Source organism: Aphanomyces invadans (genome assembly GCF_000520115.1).
Source record: "Aphanomyces invadans strain NJM9701 unplaced genomic scaffold supercont1.14, whole genome shotgun sequence".
Lineage (NCBI taxonomy): Eukaryota > Oomycota > Saprolegniomycetes > Saprolegniales > Verrucalvaceae > Aphanomyces > Aphanomyces invadans.
The window spans coordinates 883,631-903,724 of record NW_008580159.1 but is presented as its reverse complement, the minus strand read 5'-3'; the positions used below and the strand labels follow the sequence as shown (position 1 = coordinate 903,724).

The following is a 20,094-nucleotide window of genomic DNA, read 5'->3' as shown; positions in this document are numbered from 1 at the left end:
TCTCGTGAACGAGAGTAGGCAAGTCGGCCAAGGATGTGTTCGTCTGGTGTTCTGGGACATAGCCGGCCCGACAGCAGGGAGTACACCCTTGCCCATGGTTACGCAAGGCTCGGAAGGACCGTCATGGCCACAAATCCTGCAACCTATTCAACTTCGCCAGCAGCGGCAGCCACAGCTTTATTCACTGTCTCAGCCGGTACGACGTCGGGAATCGCTCGGCGACCTCACTCGACCTGATGCGCCTTTCACGGGCGGCTTTCAAACCTGTTGGATCACGATCCTTGCCGTCTGCCCCAGTCAACCCTGGTGGGTTTGGCTTCCTATGGCACCTACCGTCGACAGAAACTCCTGACGGGCTACGCCAAGCCGTCGGAGGAGCACGACAGAGTCCACTCAGCTCGTGGGCAAAGGCCACCGAACGAAGAATCACACAGCGATTGTGTATTCTTAAGGTTGGTGTTTATGCGTGCGCTAGGTCGAGCCATCGATCGAGGTTGGCCTGTATCGTATGGAGCGCAGCTTCGTGTGGAGCGCGGTTGAGGCTGGCTAACGCTACCTTTGTCGCGGCGACGCCCTCCTCGTATTCTTGCGCAATCGCAGCAAACAGGCTGGCCACCCGCTCGTCATCGTGCGAGTCGTGGGAACTCATCTGCACACGTCAACAATGAGCCGTCACACCGACCAGGCCAAACCACCCACTCAAGTTGAAACGTTGTATTACCTCCGACTCCACGGGCACGACAGCTCCTTCTCCGTCCAGCGACTGTGAGCACACCCCTGAGGGACGTGAAGGCACAAGCAAGTGCATACCTCGCTCGTCGAGTCCACTGCAGCTGCCTTCGCATGGTACAAGGATGCCCCTTGTTTCAAGCGAAGCACCGCCTCCAGTTCCGCAGCCACCGTGCCTTCGTGAGCGAGTCGTGTGACAGGGGGAGGTGAGTCCGCCTGGAGCCTCTGTAGCACGTGGATGGCGCGGGATATCCCGTCATGTAGTGGCTGAAACACATGGGGACCGATCCACCGCAGGTTCAGGACGACGTCCTATCCAGAGGAGAACAGTGTGACCATTCTCGGTGGCTACAATCGGACGAGGTGCAATACAGTCGACCGTACGTGCCACAAGTGATGCAAGATTTCCCTGGTCGACACTTTCAGTTGAAAGTCGTGCATGAGTTCCAGTTCCCGCTGGGCGTCGATGTACGCTGTTCCGCACAATGGCAAATGAGCTGCACAGTCACGACCACACACTGTCGGCAACTCTACCGTCGGTGATGATCACGATAAACATGTTCTAGATCGAGTGGTCAGCATGCCAAGTCAGCATGGCGCGGTCGTACCAAGATCACAAACAGCATGAGCACGACAAACACGCAAAAGAAGAGCGGACCGAGCACTTGGTTGGTTTCCACGAGGGCTTCGAGCTCGACCTTGTTGATAATCACTTGGACCAACGTCAAGCTACGAGGGAGAGCCACTCGTATCACAGCCATAGGCGACGTTACGGCCGTACAAACTTCGCCAGAACGTGTGGTAGTTGTGCAGCCGCATCCCAAACGCCTGCAAACGTCCTGTCGTCAGGTTCACCACGATGGAGTTCGTTCGAAGGGACACCATGTTAAACGCCATTGCAGACCCAACGAGGGAGACGAGGAAGATGAGCATGAGGCCGAACATTTCCTTGGACGCTTTCGAGATTGTTTTCATGAGCTGGGCGAACTGCGGGACAACTGGATGTGTGTGGTCAGCCGCCAAACGACTGCAATACCGTCCATGTCACGTACACGACAGGTAGTAGAAGGCCTTGATCCACGCCAAGAGGCACACAACGCTCGCAACACACTCGCCGACCCAAAAGTATTGCATCGACGTTCTGCGCCACACGTTGTGTCATCCATGGACCACTAGAGGCTGTGGTACCGAAAATTCAAATACGTCGTCGACGCGATCGCAGACGGGTCCGGCAAGTGGACGTACGAGAGCCACTTGCACGCTGCAATCACGTAAAACAGGAGCAAGTGGACCACATGCACTTGGGTGGACACGTGGCGGCCCGATGGAGGGGCTCGATACTACGCACGATTCAATCGTCGATAGAGAACCTTCCACGGCAACGTACGATGCGATAGAGCTGATGCGTCGCCGCGATCAAAACGGCGATTTCGCCGATGATTTTCACCGCGTCGTGGGACGAACTGTACGCGTACAAGCGCTCCGTTTGAATCAACCCCCGCGGCTCCATGCCCCCCGCTGGATACGCTTCAATGTAGAGCCGAACGACCGACACATCCCGAAAGTTGCGGTTGTACACCGCCATGTCAATAAAGACAGCTCGAGTGGCGCGGTCGAAGAATCTGGCCACGACCGCCGTGAACCGGGCGCGCCTGCACACGGTGGACGTACTTGGTTTCTTCGATCGCTTTGAGCTGGTCGTACACGTCGCAGTGCTCGAACGTGTCGCGGTTGCAACGTTCGCTCTCCTGGTTGGGCAAGTACACGTTGAATCCCGGCGCAGGGTACAGCCTTGCCGAATGCGATAACATGGAGGGTTCGACGGACGGCGGGACGGAGTCGTAGGAGTACGTGGCGCCGTGATGGCCAAACGAAGCGTGGCTGGCTGTGCTGGCGGTGTATTCTGGATAGCACAACGTGGATTCATTCTTCAGGTGCGGCGACGTCTCGATCAGCATGCCCGAGCACGGAACTCCGTCCACTCGCACCTACCCTCTTTCAACGAACGGTGGACAAACAATGGCCTGGACCAACCTGGCCGATGCGAATGGGTCCCCAAATTTCTCCGTACCCTCCGAGAACGCCCCTTGGACTGTACGCGTTGCCAGGGGGGAATGCATTGTCTCCGTCGAACGACCCGCCCGAGTACACGACATCGTAAAAGCTCCCCACTAGTCCACCATCAAGTCGGCCGTCACGGGGGTCAACATGGACGGGCTCGAACTCACAGAGGTACTTGTGCAGCTCTTCGATGCTCTCGACGCTCTCGCGAAAGGTCTTGGAAACGGACGAGACCCTTGCTGGCCACGGTTTGTCCTGCAGCTGTGCCATGAGGCTCAGCGCCATTTTGTACGTCGAGTCGTCGTGACGGCCATGCAAAGTCGTGGCCACAAACACCCCGATGAATGCAACGTAGTGCAGCTACCCATCCGTGAATCGGACGCTAGTCGAGGAGACACGATGTCTTGCTGGAGGTAGTTGGCGAACGTACCATGTCGAGGACTTGTCTGGTCACTTGGAGGAGCGACTCCTTGTGTACGATAGTTCCCAGCGCCTCCTGCTGGAGTTCAGAGAGGTGCTCGACGCGGTGGATCATGTCGTCGTTGAGTTCGTTGCATTGGGTCATGGATTTTGCGAGCATATTCACTTCGACGGCGGCGGTCCCGCCGTCGGGCGGTGGCCTCGCGTCGTTCGTGTCAGCACAAGATACCGATTGATCTCGGACATACTTGCCGATCTCACACAATGTCATGGAGGTGAAGCCCCATTCTACACCGTTTTGAACAACTGCGACGGTTGGGACCAACGATGGATCTGCGCAGGTGTGAGGGGTTGCTTCGCCCTGTTGTAGCGGGAATGGTGCCGAGCCAGAGGACATACGTGGCGTCGCTGTCGACGCTGTGCAGTCGACAGCATCGTCGACATGCGTCACATGCGTCAAGAGGTCATCTGTGTTTGAAAGGAAATGTGCCACATTGAAACGACTTGGCTCCTGGTCTCCGAGGGATGCCGTGGGTTCCACATGGTCGGACACTTGTCGTGGATCCCTCAACCTATTGTCGACATGGTTGGCAGCTTCAGAGGAGCCTTGCCCTCGGTTCAATGCCCTGCCCATCATCTGAACACGTGCGGCTGCTTGCATGAACTTCGTCCGATGCTCCGATGCAGCCGTCGACGTCGATATTGTGCGGACGATCATGGTTTCGCCGACACCGAAAAAGGCGACGTTACAACAAAACGTAGTTATTTTGACCCATTTTCTCGACTTGGGTGGCTGTTTTGAACCATTTCATCACCAAGAAGCGAACGATGGTAAGGCGATGGAGGCGGTGGAGACAGGAAGGTTGAGATGGCGGGTCGTAGGCAGGGCAATCCGCGAAGAAGGCGCAGAGGGCAGGATCCGAGCTCAGTGCGAGATTGAACCAATCCATCGTGGCCGTGAATGTACGTTGAACGGAAGCCCTCGTTGAGTCCCTTATGCCACTGCGACGCGCGTCCGCCTGGTCTAGGCCGTGTACTTGTTGTATCGAGTGCTGTGGCACTTTGGCACGTTCTCGACGTGGCATGCGACTGGCTACGCTTTCATCTTGACCGCCACGTATGCCTGCTACACCATGGCCGTGGCCTCTGCTCTGGAAGGCACCAACAACGAGTTGCCACTTTCGACCCCCGCTTCATTCGTCATATTCCTGCGTTAGGTATGCCATGGATGTCCTGATCGTGACGCTCATCGTTCAAGTTGGAACGCTTCTGTCGGACTACTTTTGGTACCTCTACTTGGTGGTAAGGTGCCTTGGACGATACATAACCATGGCGCAGCAATCATGCATGTCATGGTGGTATTTTTCAGGTGCCGGGGTACGTGCTGTACTTCGTCGGCGGCAAAGCTATCAAGTACTTCTTTCCTCCAGGCAGCTCTGAGGTCCACACGTTCCCCACTCCTTCCGTTTTCACCTTCTCCATGACTCCAGACGTCCAGCGTCGAGCCTGCCGTGTCCAAGCGCATGCAAAAGCTCGAAAAGCGCGGTGTCCGTCAACGCGCGCTATAGACATCACGTCCCTGCAGCCATCACGTTCTCAACACGACGACTCTGTGGTTTTCACTTCATTGACCACAACCGCTGACTGGCGCTGGTTTGCATCCTTTCTCTGGCAGACATGTTGGCGGATTTCGCTGTGGCTACAGCTAGCCGTTCGTAGAAACCCATCTTGCCATCCACCCCGCCGTCGACTTTGTCCAGCGGGTACCCCAGCACGAGGCCTCCAGCAAGGGAATTGGAGGCGGTCGTCGGTAACACGAGCGTTCCGCCCATCCCGAGCACTTGGTAGTTGATCGTCAGCGCCTTACGGATGCCGCGGCACGGGTCTCCGTAGGCAGCCACCAAATCCAGCTGCTTTGGAATGACCAGCGACTTGGTTGCGTTGCCTGGTTGATAAATACATACAGTCACATGCGGCATGCACGTCGACTTCGTGCGATACCTTTTGCCGCCAGCACGCCGATCGGCTCGGTCACATCAAATGTCTTGAGGACGTTGGTTGGATGACCAAAATACGCCCTCGACACAACCAACGACGGAAATACCTACGCCGGCAGCACTGAGATGTGGGCGGTGGAGAAGATGCGACGGGTGATCGAATCAGGACCTACTTCTTGGATTGAGATGGAGACAGGCTTGGCCAGAAACCCTTCGGCTGCTACGTGGAGCCGCAGCTTGCCCCCTTTGGCCATGGCAAAGTTGCGGCTGTGGCCGCCGCCCTTCTTAATGATCTCGTCGTCGGACCCGGTCTCTCCTAACGATGGCGGCGCATTCCCCTTCGACTTTCTCGTGCGTAATTACCGTAACCCAAAAGGGAATACTCCACCACGAGGAGGCGGGGTAGACCAGGGCATGGGTCTCCAAACAGCGCGTTCAGGTTCTCGTCTGTATGAATGCTCAAGCACGAGCCGGGCACTTGCGCGCGGTCGATGCGAGCCTGCAGGAAGCTTGCTACGGCTATTCGCGTATATCGTGAGTTGCCATGTCCCTTTTTTTGATGGCAGGATGCGCAACATACAAAAGCAGGATGCTGCATTTTTCGAATCGCGCAGCGCTTGCCATCTCGTCCATTCGTCATTGCAACTACCCGTTAGTTTGGCTTGGGCAGCCACGTCCGTCAATTTGAGATCGAGGTCGTGTGGCAGCCAGCCATAGTCGGCCCGCTCAATCACGATCCCCGGACCAACCTGCCCCGCTCGGTCGATTGATGCCTTTGTCGGTGGATGCGCGACGGATCTTACCACAGGGAGATGCTGGATCACTATGTCGTCGACGAGGCGCCCGTCCTGCTCGTACTGCCTGGCTTGGCCCGTTCGCCCGATGATTTCGTAGTCGACAGTCAGCGTCTAGAAATCATTTTGACACGTGTGTTGTGGACGAAAATGGGTGGAATATCTACCTTTGCCATAGCTTCACAGGGCTCCCCAAACAATTGCGTCAGGTTGGTCGTGGCTGCGACCGATACAAAGTCTCCTCCGTTCAGATCGGCGAGCCCTGTGAGCCGCTCCGCCACGTCAAACACAAGGCCCTGCAGGACATGCCGTGTCACGGGGTTCAGTCCATGAAGGTTTCTCGCACTGGCGTGTTCGAGTGGCGATGCCCGTACGTCGCTCGGTTGATCCAGAGTTTTGGCAAGTTGTCGACCCCGAATTGCAGCGTCAATGGAGCGAATAAAGCGCCGTCTTCTCCGGTCTCGCACCGCACTTCACCGTGCCGCGTCAAGTCGGGGTTCAAGTTCGGGACAACGTAGCGCAGGCAAAGGACCTGAGTTGCATCGATGTCTTGTCATCTTCAGGTGAGGAGATGCACCCACCTTTCGTTTGCCAGGAACGGGATCTTGATGTGCTGGAAAAAACGTGGCCAACAGCGGCGTGTTGGCTGGAAGGTGCAGGCGACTGTGTGTCGGGGTGCACGATATGAGGGTCTGTATTTCGGCTAGCACCGATACCGCGTGCTGTGAGTTGGTTGGGTGGCCATACGAGGCCGCGAGGACGACCAGTCGATTTTGCCCTTCGAACGAGCCGCGGCACGGGCTGCGCTGCAAGTGCGGTAGCAGGCAGACCACCGATTCCCGCATGACTTTGGCACAGCTGTGGCAGTACCGATATGTGTCGGCAAGCGATGGGTTCGGGTGTGCCACGCCACAGTTGGGGCACCGTAGGTGGGACGAGCTTGACGCTTTCATGGGGGGGAGCTTCCATTTCGTCTTGGCTCGAGGGGCAGCGCTGGTGGCGTCGGCCGCGTCATTGCCCGAGTTCAGAACCATGCGTCGCGTCCCACAACGTGAGTCAAAAGTAAATTTAGACAACTCGACTGCATTGATAACTCTAGGACTTGGTTGGAATCCGCGGATCTTGTGATACTTTACGTTGGCATGACCTCACAGCGACCACATCGCGTTTATCCTCGCACCAGCAAGTCTGTGTGTGTGTGGGGGGGCGAGCTGCGCTGTGCCTCCCCCTCCGCACTCTACAACGAGGGCTGCAGCTCCTGGTGACGACCGGTCACACTCCTTGCAATCGATGACGTACGCAATCCTTGACCATGGCCATGCCGTTGCCCTCCCCGACGCCCGCCACTGTCCCACGAGCGAGTGTTTCGGTGTGCCACGGAGTTAACCAGGCAGCTAACTTCTCAAAGTCGTCGTGGCACATCGTTCGGGGGGCGCGGGTCGATATCAAGAACCTGCATGTTCCGAATCAACCCCCTCGCCAAGGACAAAGACATGTCACTCTCGTGACTCCTTTATTCGGCGTACGACAAAGCGTAGACAGCACGAATGTCAGTCACTGTTGCGACGTAGCCATTCGGTCAAACTCACCCACGTGTATCGATCATTTGAAAACTTGTGTCATGGCCCCGATTTGTGCGTGGACCCCTGCCGAGGTTGAAACTCGCCATCCTGTCGCGTTCATGTTCACATCATTTGCGCCGTAGGATCAAATCCTTCGCGACTATGTGTGCCTTCACGGCGGCAAACAGTGGCGCGGGGCCGTGGGTCTCTTTGGCTCGCGCAAATCTATTCGCGACTGCCAGCATCGATGGAAGCTGTTGTCTCAAACGTCCATGGGGAAGCAGCCGTGGACTGAAGCTGAAGACCAAGCGATGCTCTCGCTCGTGAGAGGACTCGGGCCACACAAGTGGGGTGTGATTGCGTCGTACTTGCCTGGTCGAAGTGGAAAACAATGCCGCGAAAGGTCGGCATTTCCTGGGCTTGTCCCTCCCTCCCCCGCCCACGTGGACTCATCGATGGTGTAGATGGTGCAACCAGCTTGACCCGTCGATCAGCAAGGCGCCTTGGACCGCCGACGAAGACAAACTTCTGGCAGCATTGCAAGCAAAACATGGAAATCGATGGTCCCTCATTGCCGAAAAGTTACCCGGTCGAACCGACAATGCCGTTAAGAACCATTGGCACGCTAGCGTCAAGGTAAGGCAAGCCCCCCTTGCCTTGTGGCGATGGCAGTCGCCTGACCGGGCGGATTTTATCATTGTAGATGACGAAGCCATACAAGGGCGTTGTCCCCCGGCCACCGTCACAAGCCTCGATATCGCCCATGAAGGAGGAATCTCGACGTCCACCAGTGCCCAAACCGCTGCCCCTCCTCGACACGGACGACGTGTGGAACCTGCAAGATCTGGATCTGGCCACCGACATTTGCTGGGTCGACCCGGACTTTATATGGGGCCATGGCGAGACTATGGCCAGCGAGTCCTCCCCCGATGCCATCGACGACACCCAAACCGTCGAATGGCTCACATCCGTCGACATTTCCCCCTCCGGCGTGCTGTGACTCGTTGTTGCTTGAAGTTGTCCATATTCAGAATCAAAACACGGTTTGTCGAGGTGATGTGATGGTGCGCTGTCTAGCATGGCCCACGTTGGGCAGACAAGTCGGTTGTGCTTGGGCGTTCGTTCGAGACAACACGTGCGATTGCTCGTGAAAAAGAGAGCCGACACACCGTCGATGTCGAAACAATGATGGGAAGTTCAAGGTGACACACCTCCCACTCGCCAGGGTCAAGGGAATCAACCGCCATGCTCTACATCGCCCAGAAAGACTCACCACAAGGCAATGCACCGTTAGGATGGAGTAAGAGTAGAAGAGAACACGGTTGGTTGACTCTAGTCGGAAGGAGTAGCCCCCCTTTACCCCTGTTGTGCCCCCTCGCCCTTGGTGCCAAGATTCGGGAGAGCGTCGTCATACGGGGGGGGCTTTGAAGGCCTTGTCCCGGCGATCTCGACTTCGACGATCGAAGTTGATTCGAGCGACGACCCACTCTGCCACGAAATTCTGGAGCGATCCTGTCGAGAATATTTACGACAATACAGTCTCCTAATTCGGACCATTGCGTACGACGCGGGGGGAGGGATATGTTTGCTCCGTTGGGAGAGCGTCGATTTGTTTTGTGTCCAAGGTGGTGGTGTCGATTTCTGCGGTGTTTCCCAGTCATGGCATTCTCCGCCCCCTTCGGATGCCAGACATTAAGGGCTGCGCTCAAAGACGAGGCCTGGATGTCGTCGACGAAGAGCCCAAGCACAAAGTCCGAAGCATTGGTACAATTGAAGATTGTTGTCCACTCCAGATCTAGGCGTATCGATCCCCATTTTGATTCAGACTCATGCCACCATTACGCACGACGCACAGCCCCGAAACAACTCGTCGTTGGACATGGCAGGGCAATGTGGATTGAGTTGCTTGTGTCCGTGGGACGATCGAGCGTGACCAGAATGACGTGGATCCCCCGCCAGCTATAACGTTGCATTGGCTCACGTTGCAACATGTCGACCAGGCACAACCGTTCGGCCAAGAAAACGTCTTGCCACATCCCCCGAGTATGTTTCGCGCGAGTCCTTCGGTTCAAGGCACATATCGTTTGAATTGGGGGGGGCGCACGCCTTTGCAAGACTGCCAAAGCCTTCATCCGTTTGCCTCGCCATCTATATAAACATCTGCGCGCGTGGGAGGATCCCTTTGGTAATCGATTAGCAATCGATTACCAAAGGGATCCTCCCACGCTAATCGATTGCTACAGTTGAAGTCGCGGGGCAGAGCTTCCTTCGGCATGTCTCGCCCAGTCGCATCGGAATATCAAGTCGAGCGGGATGTGGCAGTTGAGCACGTTTTGGAGACCTTTCGCAGGTCGATATCGAGCCCCATGGACGTAGTCGTTTCAGAAGAGGGGACGGGGGAGTGGCAAGTCGAGGGTTGCGTGCGTTTGCAGCTCGCTACGGCGGCCCGCCTGCCCTTCAAACTTAAAAAGCCAACGCATCGACCGCCCCATCGGATGCGAGGAGCGGTCAACGTGTTGTGACAGACATGTCTCGTACTGATCTCAGTGATACAACGTTAGTCAATACAGGACGGATTTCTTCCGAACTCGAGACGTGTGGATCATAACGTCGGTGGAGAGTCGACAGGGCCGCCACGAGCCCATGTTGAAGTACCCCCTTGAGCCTGGTAGGCTTTCGCCTACCAGGCTTGCTCCTCAAGAGCTCATGGATACAATGGGACAGGGCGGCGCTCTCGCCCCTGCATCGCCCGTGGTCCTTGTTGTGTGTGTCACATATGACAACACCTGGGCCAACATCCATCTGCGACACCCTTTTCACACACGAGTTAAATAAACTTTAGTCGTGGGCTCGCCGTCGCCGCTATGTCGAGAAGGTGGTACGACGGGGATGCGGGCGGGGCGGGAACTCGGCTTAGACGAGTGCATTAGCTTTCGGCTTGACACCTCCCTCTTGCACCATTATGCATTGGCATCGACAGCGTTCCGGAGATGCTGTCGTTGACAGAATCAACCGAAGGCCAACAGCCACTTTGTGAAGACCCACGGCCACGCAGCTTTGGTGGCGGTGCATTGGACCACGCCACGACATTGTGTCACGCGATGGCCGTCCGTGTCATCGCTTCCGAGATGCGCTGGGGGGGGGCAGGGGAAGCCGAAGTGTGCTGGGCCGCATGTCCCTTGTACGTCAGTTCTCACGTTCGACAATCCGACATCCCCAAGCACCTGCGAGGCTGCCAACAGCAAAACGTCGCCCACAACGAAAGCCCCACTTTTGCATTTCACATGAATCACAACAATTATCCCCACTGGACTCCCGCCGAGGTACGAATCGACGCCATCGACCGGACGGAGCTCGTCGCTCGGCACTGTTGGAAGGCCTGCAGGATTCGATCGCCCCAGTGCTTGACCCTTGATGGCTAGGACCAAACCCTTCGCGACGCGGTGTTCCTTCACGGCGGTAAACAATGGCGCGGGATTGCACAGTTGTTTCACCATCGCAAGAGCGTCCGCGATTGCCAGCGCCGATGGTATGCCCTCACACAGGAAGCCACGATCAAGTTGCCATGGACAGAAGCCGAAGACGAAACTGTGCTCGCCCTCGTCCACCGCCTCGGACCGCACAAATGGGGCGTGATTGCGTCGTATCTGCCAGGGCGAAGTGGCAAGCAATGCCGGGAGCGGTACGAGCCCGCACACTTTGCGACCTCCGCATTGCATATCATGGAACGAACGACTAGGTGGTGCAACCAGCTCGACCCTGCGATTGACAAGTCGGCGTGGACGATGCAAGAAGATCAGATCTTGGTGGCGCTCCAGGCCAAGCATGGCAACCGATGGTCCCTCATTGCCGAGCACTTGCCAGGGCGCACGGACAACGCAGTCAAGAACCATTGGCACGCCAGCGTCAAGGTAGCCGTAACCTCAATACATCCATGCCAACTGACGGGTTTTGTAGAAATGGAAGGATCGAAAGGCGTGCTCGCCGCTGCTCCCCCCCCTCGCCCCCTTTACGTCATCGCCGCCAGTTAGTGGGGCCTCGTCGCCCACTGGCGTGGACGCGGTAGTCGGCTCGCCCCTTGTCGGCGAACAGGGCGACCAGCTGCCGAAGTCTTCATGCATTTCGCTCGACTTTTTGTGGAGCAGTGCTCTGGACGATGCCCTCGACAGCTGCAGTCCGATGGCCGACGACTCGGACTCTGCTCCCGCACACGTTGACCTGTTTCATCTGCCCGACATGGACTGGCTGCCGTGCTTGGACGACGAAGGGCTGCTCGATACACAGCTGTACCTTGTGTGACCAGGGTGGAAACTAATGCAAACAAATTTATTGACTATTTACGCCACCGAGCCTCGGCACTCTTGTCTTGGACCAGTTCATCTTCGGGAATCGCGAGGTCGACGTCGTCGGCGATTTGCATTTGGTGGAGCAAGCCCAGCAAGGCGTCGAGACTGAGCGCTTTGTTGCTTTCGCGGTGCTGCGCGTTGTGGTTTTGCTTGACGTGGAGGCAGTGTTTGCACAGCTGGGGGTCGATCTCATCGCGCTGGAATCCAGGGCACACGGTGGCAATCGAGCACTGACTGCACTGCGGATGGTGCAAATTCAAGTACTCGATGCACCGCGACCGCTGGAGGCGCTCGATCATGGCTTCACGTATCTCTTCCTTGCGCTCTTCTGCGTCGTATGCCTTGTCGATCGCTGCCTGGCGCTTGGCAGCTTCGGCTCGGGCCGTCGCGACTTCGTCTTCGGTAGGACCAATGTATGGCTTTGTCGCGACCACCGTGTATTCTCGCCCGACGGCAACTAGAAAATTTGGCATTCAACGACACGGGTTGGGCTGGCAAACGCGGAAAGCGCATGAAACAACGCGGCCGGACGTACTCGAGCAAGGGCGACCGACAAATTCAGCCATGCCTTCAACCATGCCTGGGACAGCGCTGAAGCTTTCGGGGTTTGAGGCCATTTCGGTCGGTCGACCCAAACACCCATTGACATTGCTGCCCCACGTGTATACCTCAAGCACAGAATCAAGCCATGTACTACGCATGAATCCGCTTCCAACCTCGTCGTCGACGGACAGCGCCGCATTGTGGTACATGCCAGCGCATACTCGTTTGATGTACACACATTGCGTGAGAAAGTCCTGAATAAGCGTCGGCGTTGGCACGACTTGGTTGCCGCCGAGGGCGAGCTACGCGACCACGCATCATCCACCACCCATGGCGATGGCACGGTCGTCGCATACTTGGCCATAACGACCTGTGCCCCATGAATACACCTATCGATCGCGTCACACTTCGTCGTGGTCGAAGCAGCAGCACGTACGAAGCCGCCTTTGAGCAACGGTGGCACCAGCACAATGGCGACGGTGTGCCAGCACCCGCAGCTGATTTGAAACACGACGTCGGTCGCGAGTGCTTCGACGAGCCGAGGCGCCACGTGCGATATCAAATCGCCATGCCCTAGCCGACTAGGACGACGTGTGTTGTCGAAAGGTTTGTCACGATGGACACGCGGGGCGTACCCTCCGTCGCCGCTGCCCCACGTGTACATCAGTCCACCGTCGTTTACAATTGCTGCGTGCATGGCTCCGCATGACACCTACGTCAGTGTTGAGAACGGTTCCAGTTGGCAGCGATGGGAGACCTGCTGAACGCGCTGCTTTCGCAAGTGCCGTGTCAGCGTCGAGTGATCCGTCGTGTTGTAGACAGACCCAAACGCGTGAATGTCTCCGTCGTCCGAGATGATCATCGTGTGGTCTGTACCGACAGCAACGCCTTTGACAATGCATTTCTCCGACACGGTGCGGCTCCAAATGGTCGGCTCCATCGCATCGACGCCATACTTGATCTTTGCCCGCTACAACGATTGCCCCACGTATGTCGGATGCCGTCGGGCTTCATCGCAGGTGTGGTGTTCGAACCTTGGACTGAGCAGCCGACAAGGCGTGTTGGGGCTCGTTGCCGAGTTGACAGTGGTCGTTCTGGCCCCACGTAAAGACATCGCCGCATTTTGTTCGCGCGGCGCAGTGCACGCGGCCGACGGCAATTTGTACAATATCTTCGCCGCTGATCGATTTGAGCTTCACCGGGGCAGGGATGATCATCGCGAGCTGGTCGTCGGTAGGTGCTTCGTCGTCATCTGCATGATGCGAATCTTCCGACACCGCGTCTCCGTCGTCATCGTCGTCGTCGTCGTCGTTGCTCTCATCACTCGAGTCCATGGCATCGCGCTCCGGCGGCGTGCCTTTCGCGTCCGTCGGATTGTCGGCGCTGGCGTCATGTGGTTTGTAGCTCGGGAGGTTGAACAGATTTAACTTGGGTGCCCCCGCCGAGTCGAATCGGTTGCGCCGCTTCTGTCGTGGCAGCCCCGTCGGCCCATTCTTGTTACCCCACACGTAGACATCACCGAGGCGGGTTACGGCAAATGTGATGTCCGAGTCAAAGCCCTATGTGCAACCCAAGGACAGTGAGCAGATCGCTGCGACTTCGCGGCATTTGCCATCCAGGACTTCTCTTCAGATTGGCATTTGAGTTACACAGCTGAGGAGCATCGACAAAAGCGCTAAAGATCTTGACCGACTCACCGCGTAAACTTGGCACACTCCCAACCCTCGCGTTGTCTTGATCTGAGTTGGCAACGCATACGACTGGCAGTCATTGTGACCTACGCATGAAACGAAGTCAAGTGAGGTCGCGTAGCGGGACAATGGCGCGACCGAGCTGTCCTTGGGTCCCTGTGCCAAATGTCCAGATGCCTCCCAGCTTGTCCTGACGCCTTTGTTCGGCTAACTCGGCTTCGCGTCTCGACGCAGCCTCTTAAGACGGGTGGCGCCACGATGAGTGCGTAGATGGGAATGCCTAAGGCTAGTACACACCATCGGCGCGCTGTTTCTCGAGGGATTCCGTCAATCGTTGAACCTAACCACCTTTGGAACAGAGATGGATGGCACGATGAAGTACCAGGATACGCTTCTTCCCTCTCGGCTCGAGTTCTCGCGCAATACACGATGCGCGCAGCATCTTGACTTTCATTAGTGTCAGGCACCGCACGTCCAGCTACACACATCATCACGACAGACCCACACACCGAGCTCCTCACCCGACTCCATTGCTCCGTCGTCAGTAGATTAAAGCTTTCTGCGATGGACAGGAACAGGAGCTTGCGCCAATTCACTGCATCCTTTCCTGTCGGGATTCGAATGTCGAGCTTCTTTCGTCGAAAGAACACCATGGACCACCACCCTGCGGCCGCGCAGCTTCCAACAAAGCGGCAAGTGTTGAAACGTCCGAGTAGTCGAAATAGTATAATGTAACATAAATAGTGTGTGCAGAAGTGATTATGGTTGAAAATTTAAATCCGTTCGTAGAACTCATTGAATGAAGAAGTTTAAAATTTGAATTGAAAAAAGTAGTACTACCTGGCAGGTCTGAATGTATGTGAATGACACTATTTAATGTGACCTTCACACTATTTAAACCGGATCAGTAGTCTTCAACCTGGATGTCATGCTTCTGCAAGATGGCCTCGATGGAGAGGTCCACGACGGCAACCTTCTTCTTCAAGTCCACTTCCGCCTTGTCGACTTCGATGGACGTGTCCATTTCGCTGCGGCGACAGGTTTGCGACAGCATGCGCCGACGACACTTCCATCCGGAGTTCGAACTGTGCCAAGGTCCACTGAACGAAGAAGCATAATACCAAGGTCCTGCTGACCAGCCCAGCGTCTCAACATGTCCTTCTGGAACAATCGGGACGACATCCTCGAGAGCGTTACCCACTTTTCCTCCTGCAAGAAACTTGAGGGTCGACGAGTCATCAAGGTCGACACAAACGCACCTGCACGATATGCTGGCCGGTTGTCCGAAGCACGCAAGTGCTCCTTACTCCATCCCAGGGAAGACGAGAGTCGCTCGTGTTCCCAGCATTCACGGTTGATTGCTTGGGCCACGTCATGACGATTCCACACTTCCACGGCAACATGCAGCTCCAAGTCGACATGAGCCTACAAACGCATGAACACGAGATGACAGGTCAGCGTACAACCTGCTCAAGCTTGAGACGCTTTGACGTGACACCAGCAAGTCGACGGGACTCAAACTCGGACAACGGGAGCGTTGTGCTTCCAACGTGTGAGTCATGGCCGAAACAGTTCACTTCGTGGATGGCAAACTCGAGCACACGACTGTACATTTCAGCTTCGGTCACGTCAAACGAATACGTTTGATGGTCCCAAAGGACTTCGGCCAAGACAGGAGCGCGCGTGGACGTCGTCATCGCGGGATGTTTGGAACCGACACCACGCAGTTTGGTCTCGACATACAACCCGCGAGTAGGGAGCACGCATCCGCGCAACTGGACCTGCTTCGCGCACAGGACTTGCACGCGCAAGTGTCGGGGAATGTTACTGTGCACCTTCTGATCTCGCTTCGCGGGAGCGTCTTTGCGCGGGTGGCGTGGTTTTGTCATGCCAGGTGCGGGCAATGGTAGGAGGTGGGCACGACTGCGCCGGGCCCAGGCTGTCACACTTTCGAGGTGTCGTTATCCGGAACATTGCCCGGATGTCTCGAAAAAACATCCCGACAAAAACGACAATTGAGGCGGGGCCAAGCCGTGTTTTTCCACCGCGGGTTGAAAAAAAAAGTATCCAAAAACTGGTTCCATATTTTTTTGTTACACATACAATCGACAAGATTGACGTCGACACAACAAAAAAGGTGCGGCGAGTTGAATCGGTTGCACGCGGCGCCAGCCCATGCACCAACGCGGCGGGGACCCGACGTCATACAAGTTTGAGAGCCTGACAGGAAAGACCGCGATGTCGGCAGATTCGAGCGACAACCTCCGCTTCGTACGCGTCCAGCTGCATCACGTGCTGGGTGTCGAGCCGATCATTGCATCGACATGTTTGGGCGGCGTGCGGCGGTCGTCCATATTTGCGGAACTCAGGCTATTTGGTGACGGCGCGTCGCACACGCCAATGTATCAATCGAACTCGATCCCTGCGCATGGAGGGCGATGGTACAACGACATCATGGATTTGCACCTGACCGAGCAAGACATGTATACCCGCGTACTCGGCATTACGCTGTACGCTGTCGACCTCCTTGGTCTATCTGTGTGCATCGGAGAAGCAAAGGTGCCCATGACGCCGTATGAGCTTCTCAAGCATCAAATCACGATCACCGATGACATCAACCTCACCGAGGAAACCTTTGACTCAACTTGCGAGGAAGTCAAGACTGGCCGGCTGCGCGTGTCCGTGGCTGTCTGGACGAAGGATGACATGCTCCATAGCACGACGCTTGAAGTGTGGGAGCACCAGCGCTACGCCTGGGGCTCGTGGTCGAGCAGCCATCTCCTTGCCACGGATCGACCAACATATTCATGCGGGTCGATCACGAGCAACAAGTGGGTGGACATTGAACCCGATGTGCCTCAGGACTACATCGAAGTACTCGGATGGTCCGCTGACAAAACTCAAGGCGATGATTCGGGCTGGTTCTACGCCGCGTCATTCAGCGGCCCGTGGCACAATGTTGCCGGGCATGCGTTTTCGTGTCGCCGGCGGCGGCTGACGAAACGAGCGCTCCTCGCGTCGGCGCAGTCTCAAAAGCATGTTCAACACGAACTGCTCCGTCTTGACCACCCGCAACTCGTTCGAGAGTTCCAGGATGTTCAGCTGCTGGCCAAGGTTTGCCGCCATGTCCACCTTCGCAACATGTTAACCATGTGCGCATAGACACACATGCTGGAGGTGCAGAAGCTAGCTCAAGCGCATCGAGAAGAACTCGCGATCGCTCGCGAGAACCATACCAATGCAATGCTCACGGCACGAACCATCTTTGAGGAGAAGCTGGCGACGGCCAAGGGCATCCAAAAGGATTTGTCGGATCAAGTGGCGGCGCTTCAATCGCAGGTAGCGGCGATGGAGTCGAAGCTCGACATGCACTCGCTTTCGTACGACTCGACACCTTTGAATTCCCTGGAAGATGGAATTCACGTCGGCGTGTAGGGCAACTCCAGACTCGACGGACGGATCGATGTCGATGTCGTCTTTGCATGCCACTGCGCCGTGGCTCTTTCGTGTTCAACTGCACAACGCCAAGAACTTGGTCGCGGCCGACTCGGTCTTCATGGGCGGCAAGAGCGACCCGTACGTTGTGTTTACGATTGGAAGCATCCAACGCAAGTCGACGATGCAGCGCATCACGTTGGACCCGGTCTGGTACAACGAAATCTACGACTTTGACTTGACGCGGGGGACGTGCGCGACGGCCGTCCTCGACGTGCAAGTGTTTGATTTTGACAAGTTCAGCGCCGACGAACTCATCGGGTCCGTCCAAATTCCTCTGAGCGAGTTGGAGGAGACGTACGACCCCGACACGCCGCAGACATTTCCACTTGAGATTCCCAAAACGTTTGGTCGTAAAGCGAGCACGGTGACACTGCAATTCGAGTTTGGTAGCTGGTACGACGACGACGACGACGACATGGATCTGTGGCCCAAGACGGCGCCCGTCCAGCTCGTGATGTGGGAAAACGAGCGGCATGCGAGGGGCCAGTGGTCCGCGCACAATCTCAAATCTTTCGACCGCAAGGCGTGGACCGTTGGCGACATGGCTTCGTCAGCCAGGGAAGAAATCGCGCCCAAGATCCCACTCGGCTTTGAGTCCCATCTCGGTTGGGCTGTCGATCGCAACCACGGCGACGCCAACGGGTGGTTCTACGCGTCGTCGTTTGACGGGCCGTGGATGAACGGTCCACATGCGACGTCGGTTGTTCGACGTCGAAAGTGGACGCAGCAGTGCACGCGCCGACGCAAACGATGTGAAATGCTCTCGATGCCAGAGGACGACCTGCTGCTGCTGCACGCAACGGTGGCGTAGCCTCTTCCAGGGACTCGACAAACCTTCATTTGATACGGAGTACCTAAATATATGTTTATCCATGTTCCCACTGGTACAAAACCCTGGCTGACCGCGATGCCTCGCCTGGACGCGGCAGTGCGTGGGGCATCTTTCGACATGGCGATGGATGTCGGCATCGTCGCACATACCGAACGCCAAACTTGCCAAATGTCCCTCGCACTTGCCATGGTGTCGGTTCGAAGGAAGGTTGGTTCAAGTCTGGGAGAGATGAAAGCGCCATGAGCGTAGAGCCCATCCCAATGACTGCGATTCGACATCAGGAATGGCATTCATACCATTCGATCATCTACTTGTGTGCTGGATGGGAAACACGACATGACCTTGTTGTCCTGAAGCGATGCCAGGGACGGAAAGACAGCGTTGGAATGGAACGTGTGCAATACAAATAAATGAGCGAGCTTTGCACATGAGCGAGATTCTAGGCAGATAAGACAGCATCATGCGAGTCTTGGTTACTGCCGTTGTCTTCAACGATCGCAGTGCATCGTTGCATCCACATTCGTCGACGTACTTCGCTCGACCCGTTCGGCTTATTGACCCATGGGCCGTCGAACGACTTGGCGTAGTACCATCCGTCTTCGCCGCCATGGTCAAGGTCCAACGACCACCCGAGCTTTGTTTCCATGCCCTTGGGGATCTTGGGTTGCATCGCAGCGCGGTCCACGCCCGAACGAGCGCCCACACTCCAACCTTTGCGCTCTCCAGCAGTGAGGTTCGCCTTGTCCCACTTGCCCTTAGCGAGGCGTTCGTTTTCCCACAGCAGTTGCTCCTTTGACGCCTTTTCCATTTCTTCGGTTAAGAGTTCAAACTTGAGATAAATCTTGCTCGAGTGCCCTTGGGCCTGGAATTCCGGAGGTATTTCCAAGTCGAATTCTTCTTCAGTCCCTGACGGAAGCTTTTGCTCGAATCGCATCAACGGCAATTTTACACTTCCGATCAATTCGTCGTCACCAAGCTTGTCGGCATCATACACGAGAATCTCAAGCGACTTGGTGTACATTGCACCTTCAGTGAGGGTGAATTCATGGACTTCGTCATTCCACACAGGGTTCAGGTCACCCCAGATTTGGGTGCTTCGGAACTTGACGTCGCCGACCTTAAACACGACGTAGGGGTCGCTCTTTCCACCCATAAAGACCGAGTCAGCCACCACCAGATCCACGCACTTGGTAGCTTGGACACGGAAAAGGCGTGATTCTGTGCTGTACGGCTTGAGCTTCATGAGTTCCTCCTGCTCAGCCAAGGCACGCAGACGAGCCGCTTCGACCGCCGCTGCCTCTGCATCTGCTTCTTCTTTGGCGAGACGTTCCAGTTCGGCCTGTCGCAGCAAATCAGCTTCGCCCTGAACCCCTCGTAATGCAGCCAATTGTGCAGTCAGAGCGGCAATCTCCGCTAGCAGTTCAGCTTCACGCGCCTTGGAGTTTTCAGCACTTCTTTCCAAAACGACTACTTTGGCGTCAGCTGTTGCCTGAATGGCAGTCAATGCTGCAACTTGCTCAACTAATGCCGTCTTTTCGGCAGCTGCGGCAGCAACATTTTGCTCCAATGTTCCCACCGTGACAAGCGTGGCTGCTTTCGACTCTTCGAGAGCGGCCACCTT

The 20,094-nt window shown here is 56.4% G+C and overlaps 9 protein-coding genes across 11 annotated transcripts; 4 read left to right on the top strand and 5 right to left on the bottom strand.

The window, feature by feature from the left end:
• Window positions 1-433: 433 nt before the first annotated feature.
• Window positions 434-3,940, bottom strand: H310_07651. Of its 2 annotated transcripts, XM_008873069.1 has the most exons (16): window positions 3,459-3,940; window positions 3,221-3,410; window positions 2,958-3,150; window positions 2,764-2,900; window positions 2,401-2,717; window positions 2,117-2,351; window positions 1,918-2,069; window positions 1,782-1,870; window positions 1,612-1,727; window positions 1,511-1,557; window positions 1,338-1,458; window positions 1,264-1,291; window positions 1,114-1,202; window positions 811-1,041; window positions 722-763; window positions 434-649 (listed from the first exon to the last, which is right to left on the bottom strand). In XM_008873069.1, exons 1-16 carry the CDS (start codon window positions 3,926-3,928, stop codon window positions 461-463), a joined length of 2,646 nt encoding a protein of 881 aa, XP_008871291.1. In that variant the 5' UTR covers window positions 3,929-3,940; the 3' UTR covers window positions 434-460. The 2 variants fall into 2 exon arrangements, with proteins under 2 accessions (XP_008871291.1, XP_008871290.1); XM_008873068.1 differs by having other exon boundaries at window positions 3,221-3,940.
• Window positions 3,941-4,024: 84 nt separating this feature from the next.
• On the top strand, window positions 4,025-5,187 carry H310_07650 (hypothetical protein). The gene is made up of 6 exons (XM_008873067.1): window positions 4,025-4,041; window positions 4,093-4,173; window positions 4,239-4,381; window positions 4,428-4,512; window positions 4,580-4,651; window positions 4,701-5,187. The coding sequence occupies exons 1-6, from the start codon at window positions 4,039-4,041 to the stop codon at window positions 4,776-4,778; spliced, it is 462 nt and encodes a 153-aa protein (XP_008871289.1). The 5' UTR covers window positions 4,025-4,038; the 3' UTR covers window positions 4,779-5,187.
• Window positions 4,830-7,035, bottom strand: H310_07649 (hypothetical protein; the record flags this gene model as incomplete). Its single annotated transcript, XM_008873066.1, has 9 exons — window positions 4,830-5,155; window positions 5,212-5,314; window positions 5,381-5,523; window positions 5,571-5,720; window positions 5,857-5,956; window positions 6,011-6,115; window positions 6,169-6,297; window positions 6,348-6,533; window positions 6,583-7,035. The coding sequence occupies 9 exons, from the start codon at window positions 7,033-7,035 to the stop codon at window positions 4,830-4,832; spliced, it is 1,695 nt and encodes a 564-aa protein (XP_008871288.1).
• Window positions 7,036-7,622: 587 nt separating this feature from the next.
• Window positions 7,623-8,563, top strand: H310_07648 (hypothetical protein; the record flags this gene model as incomplete). Its single annotated transcript, XM_008873065.1, has 4 exons — window positions 7,623-7,655; window positions 7,707-7,966; window positions 8,028-8,199; window positions 8,267-8,563. 4 exons carry the CDS (start codon window positions 7,623-7,625, stop codon window positions 8,561-8,563), a joined length of 762 nt encoding a protein of 253 aa, XP_008871287.1.
• A 2,101-nt stretch (window positions 8,564-10,664) lies between these two features.
• Window positions 10,665-11,862, top strand: H310_07647 (hypothetical protein; the record flags this gene model as incomplete). The annotated part of the gene is made up of 4 exons (XM_008873064.1): window positions 10,665-10,886; window positions 10,986-11,245; window positions 11,303-11,474; window positions 11,521-11,862. 4 exons carry the CDS (start codon window positions 10,665-10,667, stop codon window positions 11,860-11,862), a joined length of 996 nt encoding a protein of 331 aa, XP_008871286.1.
• Window positions 11,863-11,868: 6 nt separating this feature from the next.
• H310_07646 lies at window positions 11,869-14,856 on the bottom strand. 2 transcript variants are annotated; one of them, XM_008873063.1, is made up of 13 exons: window positions 14,665-14,856; window positions 14,526-14,621; window positions 14,441-14,483; window positions 14,282-14,380; window positions 14,150-14,229; window positions 13,487-14,011; window positions 13,210-13,422; window positions 13,088-13,164; window positions 12,889-13,033; window positions 12,809-12,841; window positions 12,626-12,754; window positions 12,445-12,577; window positions 11,869-12,366 (listed from the first exon to the last, which is right to left on the bottom strand). In XM_008873063.1, the coding sequence occupies exons 1-13, from the start codon at window positions 14,794-14,796 to the stop codon at window positions 11,897-11,899; spliced, it is 2,175 nt and encodes a 724-aa protein (XP_008871285.1). In that variant the 5' UTR covers window positions 14,797-14,856; the 3' UTR covers window positions 11,869-11,896. The 2 variants fall into 2 exon arrangements, with proteins under 2 accessions (XP_008871285.1, XP_008871284.1); XM_008873062.1 differs by having other exon boundaries at window positions 12,889-13,164.
• An 87-nt stretch (window positions 14,857-14,943) lies between these two features.
• On the bottom strand, window positions 14,944-16,089 carry H310_07645 (hypothetical protein). Its single transcript, XM_008873061.1, has 3 exons — window positions 15,610-16,089; window positions 15,403-15,568; window positions 14,944-15,352 (listed from the first exon to the last, which is right to left on the bottom strand). Exons 1-3 carry the CDS (start codon window positions 16,030-16,032, stop codon window positions 15,048-15,050), a joined length of 894 nt encoding a protein of 297 aa, XP_008871283.1. The 5' UTR covers window positions 16,033-16,089; the 3' UTR covers window positions 14,944-15,047.
• Window positions 16,090-16,279: 190 nt separating this feature from the next.
• On the top strand, window positions 16,280-18,522 carry H310_07644 (hypothetical protein). Its single transcript, XM_008873060.1, has 3 exons — window positions 16,280-17,257; window positions 17,306-17,523; window positions 17,579-18,522. Exons 1-3 carry the CDS (start codon window positions 16,319-16,321, stop codon window positions 18,450-18,452), a joined length of 2,031 nt encoding a protein of 676 aa, XP_008871282.1. The 5' UTR covers window positions 16,280-16,318; the 3' UTR covers window positions 18,453-18,522.
• A 390-nt stretch (window positions 18,523-18,912) lies between these two features.
• Window positions 18,913-19,716, bottom strand: H310_07643 (hypothetical protein; the record flags this gene model as incomplete). Its single annotated transcript, XM_008873059.1, has 1 exon — window positions 18,913-19,716. The coding sequence occupies one exon, from the start codon at window positions 19,714-19,716 to the stop codon at window positions 18,913-18,915; it is 804 nt and encodes a 267-aa protein (XP_008871281.1).
• Between the last annotated feature and the right edge of the window lie 378 nt (window positions 19,717-20,094).

What these genes read in the sequence shown, in the direction of transcription:
- H310_07651 (XM_008873068.1), bottom strand. Translation starts at nt 3,928, where the DNA reads ATGATCGTCCGCACAATATCGACGTCGACGGCTGCATCGGAGCATCGG. An exon ending in CCAGACAAGTCCTCGACATG is followed by an intron (nt 3,151 to 3,220) that starts GTACGTTCGCCA and finishes ACGGATGGGTAG; the next exon opens with CTGCACTACGTTGCATTCAT. An exon ending in CAGTGGACTCGACGAGCGAG is followed by an intron (nt 764 to 810) that starts GTATGCACTTGC and finishes GTGTGCTCACAG; the next exon opens with TCGCTGGACGGAGAAGGAGC.
- H310_07644 (XM_008873060.1), top strand. Translation starts at nt 16,319, where the DNA reads ATGCACCAACGCGGCGGGGACCCGACGTCATACAAGTTTGAGAGCCTG. An exon ending in ATGTTCAGCTGCTGGCCAAG is followed by an intron (nt 17,258 to 17,305) that starts GTTTGCCGCCAT and finishes ATGTGCGCATAG; the next exon opens with ACACACATGCTGGAGGTGCA. An exon ending in CTCGACATGCACTCGCTTTC is followed by an intron (nt 17,524 to 17,578) that starts GTACGACTCGAC and finishes GTCGGCGTGTAG; the next exon opens with GGCAACTCCAGACTCGACGG.
- H310_07650 (XM_008873067.1), top strand. An exon ending in TTTGGTACCTCTACTTGGTG is followed by an intron (nt 4,513 to 4,579) that starts GTAAGGTGCCTT and finishes GGTATTTTTCAG; the next exon opens with GTGCCGGGGTACGTGCTGTA. An exon ending in TTCCTCCAGGCAGCTCTGAG is followed by an intron (nt 4,652 to 4,700) that starts GTCCACACGTTC and finishes CCATGACTCCAG; the next exon opens with ACGTCCAGCGTCGAGCCTGC.
- H310_07645 (XM_008873061.1), bottom strand. Translation starts at nt 16,032, where the DNA reads ATGACAAAACCACGCCACCCGCGCAAAGACGCTCCCGCGAAGCGAGAT. An exon ending in AGCGTCTCAAGCTTGAGCAG is followed by an intron (nt 15,569 to 15,609) that starts GTTGTACGCTGA and finishes ATGCGTTTGTAG; the next exon opens with GCTCATGTCGACTTGGAGCT. An exon ending in CCGGCCAGCATATCGTGCAG is followed by an intron (nt 15,353 to 15,402) that starts GTGCGTTTGTGT and finishes AGTTTCTTGCAG; the next exon opens with GAGGAAAAGTGGGTAACGCT.
- H310_07646 (XM_008873062.1), bottom strand. Translation starts at nt 14,796, where the DNA reads ATGGTGTTCTTTCGACGAAAGAAGCTCGACATTCGAATCCCGACAGGA. An exon ending in TGTCGGCTGCTCAGTCCAAG is followed by an intron (nt 13,423 to 13,486) that starts GTTCGAACACCA and finishes CAATCGTTGTAG; the next exon opens with CGGGCAAAGATCAAGTATGG. An exon ending in TGTCGGTCGCCCTTGCTCGA is followed by an intron (nt 12,367 to 12,444) that starts GTACGTCCGGCC and finishes CAAATTTTCTAG; the next exon opens with TTGCCGTCGGGCGAGAATAC.